Source organism: Echinops telfairi, unplaced genomic scaffold (assembly GCF_000313985.2).
Source record: "Echinops telfairi isolate 266 unplaced genomic scaffold, ASM31398v2 ScPeMD7_3533;HRSCAF=4204_0, whole genome shotgun sequence".
Taxonomy (NCBI): domain Eukaryota; kingdom Metazoa; phylum Chordata; class Mammalia; order Afrosoricida; family Tenrecidae; genus Echinops; species Echinops telfairi.
In genome coordinates, this window is record NW_022107431.1 from 32,724,602 (window position 1) to 32,729,494 (window position 4,893).

General features: G+C 53.9%; 1 protein-coding gene across 1 annotated transcript; it reads left to right on the forward strand.

Annotated features, from left to right (window-relative positions):
• The first annotated feature begins 710 nt into the window (after window positions 1-710).
• Window positions 711-1,532, forward strand: OLIG3 (oligodendrocyte transcription factor 3). Its single transcript, XM_004701979.1, has one exon. It carries the CDS (start codon window positions 711-713, stop codon window positions 1,530-1,532), a length of 822 nt encoding a protein of 273 aa, XP_004702036.1.
• Window positions 1,533-4,893: the final 3,361 nt, after the last annotated feature.

The window sequence follows — 4,893 nt, forward strand, 5'->3', positions numbered from 1 at the left end:
TCTCGGCCCACTACCCTTCCCGAAGTTTAGACGCAGCTACGAAAGGAAGGTCCCAGTACGTTTCGATCAACCCTCGCTAAACTCAGAGGACCCGGGCCCCCATTCACTTCCCTTCCCACCCGTATATCCTCTCAGTCTGATTTGGTTAGGGAAACTGGGAAGAGGGTGGGGTAGAGGAAAGCTTAAAAAAAAAAAAATCGGGAAGGCGTGAGCTGGAGCGGTGAGTGTGTCCATCGGAGGGTTTTGTGCCGCGAGCTCCCGGCGGGCTGGCGCAGAGGGGTCCCAGGGCGGCCCCACAATGAATATGAATAGGAAGTCTTGCTAAATGGGACAGCAAAGCGCACCGCCCTGAATGATGGCACGTCATCTCATCTTAACCAGCCCAGGATAGATAGGAGGGCTCCTTTTGTCTCTTTGCTCCGCCGCAGCTCTATAAAAAGCCCCTCTTTTTCAGGGCGAGGTTAGTCCAAGCACACACCAACTAGCTGTCCAGGAAACAGCCTGAGCAGAGCGAGAGGGGAGGGCGAGCGACAGGCGGGCAGAGGCAGTGGCTCCGTTTTTTCTTCTCACGTCTTGCCGCTAAGCTGTGGGTTGCTGGCCCGCGCAGCGTTTCTCCCTTTCTTTCTTTTTTTGTTTAATTCAAGATTTTTCTTTTCTTTGATTTCCCGCCTGAAGCCTCCCGACCGTCGGGCCGCTTTGCCTGCCATAAGATGAATTCTGATTCGAGCTCTGTCTCCAGCAGAGCTTCATCTCCGGACATGGACGAGATGTACCTGCGGGATCACCACCACCGCCGCCACCACCACCACCAGGAGAGCCGTCTCAACTCGGTCTCGTCCACGCAGAGCGACCTGGTGCAGAAGATGCCCGGGGAGAGTCTCTCGCGGGCGGGCGCCAAGGCAGCGGGCGAGAGCAGCAAGTACAAAATCAAGAAGCAGCTGTCGGAGCAGGACCTCCAGCAGCTGCGGCTGAAGATCAACGGGCGCGAGCGCAAACGAATGCACGACCTGAACCTCGCCATGGACGGGCTGCGCGAGGTCATGCCCTACGCGCACGGGCCCTCGGTGCGCAAGCTCTCCAAGATCGCCACGCTGCTGCTGGCCCGCAACTACATCCTCATGCTCACCAGCTCCCTGGAGGAGATGAAGAGACTGGTCGGGGAGATCTACGGGGGGCACCACTCGGCCTTCCACTGCGGGACCGTGGGTCACTCGGCCGGCCACCCGGCCCACGCCGCCAACGCCATGCACCCGGTGCACCCTCTCCTGGGCGGCGCGCTCTCCTCCGGCAACGCCTCTTCCCCCCTGTCAGCGGCCTCGCTGCCGGCCCTTGGCACCATCCGGCCACCCCACTCGCTGCTCAAGGCGCCCTCCACGCCTCCTGCGCTGCAGCTGGGCAGCAGCTTCCAGCACTGGGCCGGGCTGCCTTGCCCGTGTACCATCTGCCAGATGCCGCCACCGCCGCACCTGTCTGCTCTGTCCACCGCCAGCATGGCCCGGCTGTCCGCGGAGTCCAAGGACTTGCTCAAGTGAGCAGCGGGCCCGCCCGGCTGCGGGCTCAGGGACGAGCCGCGGGAAGGGTCCTTGGGCCGGGCTGGGGGGCTCAGAGGGAGGCTGGGCGCTCCGCCCGCAGGAGGGCGGACGCGGGACGCGGTGGCCACCCCACACCCGCTGAGAGATCTCCCACCTCACTGGAGTCCCAAGGGAAAGGACCCAAACCAAGTTGCTCTTTGTAGGTGGTAGCGAAGGAGGGGACTCGAACCCGACGTCGTGTGTTTGCATGCATGCTTCTTTTTCCCATGCCGCTCCAATATTTCTCACTGCCATATGCTCTTGTCAAAACTGCATTTGTTGTATAAAGACTGGATCGGTGTCGTTAAAAACGTATGGAGGGACTCTCTTGGTTAGCTTCTCTGGCTCTGTGTGCTCAGGCTGGGAAAGAAAGGAAAAAGAGAGACCATCCTTTCGATGCTAAACAAATGTAAATATTTCCTTGAGGTGGATGCAATTATGATGGTCACTACTACCCCCTTCACAGTTGTTCCGCAGATAATGGAGAGAGCAGGAGAGGGAGATCGAGACCTGAGTTTTGAACCTCCGCTCCAGGCCAGGGTTGGACATCTCAGACGTGGGTTTGTCTTTTGCGCAGTGTAGGTCAAAAGAATGCATGCCGGCTTCGAAATGAACCTTGTCTAAACATGTTGTGTAGGCCGTGGCGCCTCTCTTTTCCTTGTAACAAGGATTTATAAGCGAATTCTCCCAAGTGCTCCGTATACCTTGTCTGTGATTGTACAAAATTCACAAGGGGCCTGGGTGCCAAGACCCACCCTTTCGCACAAGAGCCTCTTCCCCCTCCATCACTCTTCCAAACTCCATTCCAAACCTTCCTTGGCTGTTCTTGGAGGATCCTTGGCAAAAGCCGGGGCTCCTTTTAGTAGCTCGACCTGCGCCCCACCCCCACCCCTTGCTCAGTCATTCTGCATGCGGGGGCTGGTGCTCTCTGTCCTCAGCTTTGAAAACTTTATCGTGGTTTGGGGAGGCGTGTCGATTTTATTTTCCTGAACATTTGCTTGAAGTATTTTGTTAGGGCCTCAAAGACAATACTTGTCTTTATTTTTTATATATTCTTGATAACTATGCTATATTTATTAATAACCAGTGTTTCTGGATAAGATTTCAAATAAAAAAGAACCTTTAAATCGTGGTTTTGTCTTTGCTTAAACTCTGAGACGCTGGGGAGAGTGGGTTAGGGGAGATATGGGCCTAGCACGTCCTCTCTGGGTGTGATTGAGGGATTTGGACGCGTGGGTCGAGTGGGAAGAGTTTTCTCTGGTTTTCTACCTGGGCAGGAGGTCCTGTAAATCGTTCCTAAAGATCCTTCCCCTGGGACATTGTCCCTCATTTGTGGCCTGAGGTTATTTGAGCGCCTTCTTTCTCTACAGTCATCAGACCCTCATAAACTCAGCAGTTAAGATCAAAAAGTAATCTGGAAGCCCATAGCGGCAGGAAATGAGAGGCGGAACTTTCCAAGGGCTGCGCGGCTGTGTGGCTGCAGAGGAGAATTGGAGCTGTAAGTTGACTTTTTTTTTGTACTTTCGATTGGTTGTGCGCCTTTTTTGTTATTGTTGCTAACAAGTTAGAATTCAGTAGATGTTTTTTAAAAGTCCATTTAAGAGTAGTCCTAAAACAAAACAAAACAAAAAAATCAGATGGACACCGCCTCACCTGCCCCCAAGGCAGCGTGCCTCCTGGGCGAAAGGGAAGACGGGCGGCTGAGCTCTGGTAGGTGAAGCCAAATGGCCGCCCAAGCCTCAGCGTCTCTGCAGATTTATAGCGGGGATCCTCGCTTTTTCTTCGGGTTTAGAACGTTGTTGGTCGGATCAGTAAAATATGATTGGGCATTTTCTACATAAATAACGACTAATAGGGAGGGCATTTAAAAATCGATTTCATATCAATTACTTTTCTTTCACCTCCTTCCCTCCGCTGCCTCTCACCCTAACCCCTTCCAAAATTGTTCGGAAGCCAGCGAGAGGGTTTTCTTGACTGATTTCAAGAGAATGTGATTTTGAGCTCTAGTGAGAATAAACGCAACAGCACGTGCCTCTGACACACGCTGAGGAATACAGAACCTGATTGACAGGTGTCACCACAGAATTTGCTTCTGAGGGCTAATGTATGTCGCCTAGGAGTTCTGCGAAGGCCTGGGCGTCTTTGCTCGGAGCTCAGAGCTCAAAGTTCCCTCCACCCGCCGGGCAGTTGGAAAGCCTGTCTCAAGCCAGCTCGGAGGGCACCGCGGGCCCCCTCTGCCTCCCTAGAACTGCCCCTTCAGGGAGGACACCTCTGTGGCTCTAGGTTCTATGGATTCCAGCGTGTTCCTCCTCTCCCACTGCTGGGAAGAAACACTACAGAGAGGATCTGCAGTGGCCGGTGCCTGTTTGCCCTGGTTTTAGGCAGACAAATGGGGGGGATAATCGTCTGTTTCCCAAGGGTGATTCATTTCTCTGGGCGAGGCAGGAGCTGTGGAGGATTTATTTGAACCCCACACCAGGCAGCCCTCGAGGCTTATTCCCTGTGAGTTTATTATTTAGAAAGGGGCGGGGGAGATGGTTCATCAATCAGGAAACCGACTGAGCCCCTTGCTTTTTTCGACTTTCCTTTGCAAAGACCTGGTGCTAGGGAAAGAAGCCCTGGTAGTGCAGGGGTTAAGCGCTCTGTGGCGACGAAGCAAAATGGGGGGGTGGGGTATGAAGGGGAGAATCGGGTGTTTCAACCCACCTTTCTAAGGGCTACAGAAGTGGCCCTCTGCCTTGGGAGGTCAAAGGGATCGCTGTGAGCCGGAATTGACTACATGTCCAGAGGTTTGATTTGGGGGATTGTTTGCTTTGGTTCTTCTGAAAGACTTGCCTCTAGTCTGTAAGGGGACTGCTCCCTGCTTCTAGAGCTGGGCTTCAATTGGGCACCGAAAAAAAGATGACTAAGCTATACGCTTCACATCTGGGGAGCCAAGGCTTTGGAGGTCACTTTGCTGTCACAAGAATCCAGAGTTACCTCCAGGGGCCAGTTTAAAGAGTCAGTGAGTTGGGCCCTCTTAGGATACAGGGGCCCCAAAGATCCCTGGAGCCCAGGCAACTCTACCTCGAATGAATTTTCCACATGAAGTGGGTTGAGCTCCTCAATGGGCTCCAAAAACCTTTTATGGCAAGGTGACCAGTAGCCCAGCCAGGAAGGCAGTTTGGGTGCTGCTCCAGTGGCTGAGGGTTCTTGATTTATTGGGGAAAACCTTTCCACCCTCCTCTCCCCCAGAAGGGCTTGACAGCTGTGTGCAGCTTGGCCTGCAGGGCATGAGAGTTGCAGCCAGACTCTTGTTTTACAAGATTAAGCGGCTGCAGAG

What these genes read in the sequence shown, in the direction of transcription:
- OLIG3 (XM_004701979.1), top strand. Translation starts at nt 711, where the DNA reads ATGAATTCTGATTCGAGCTCTGTCTCCAGCAGAGCTTCATCTCCGGAC.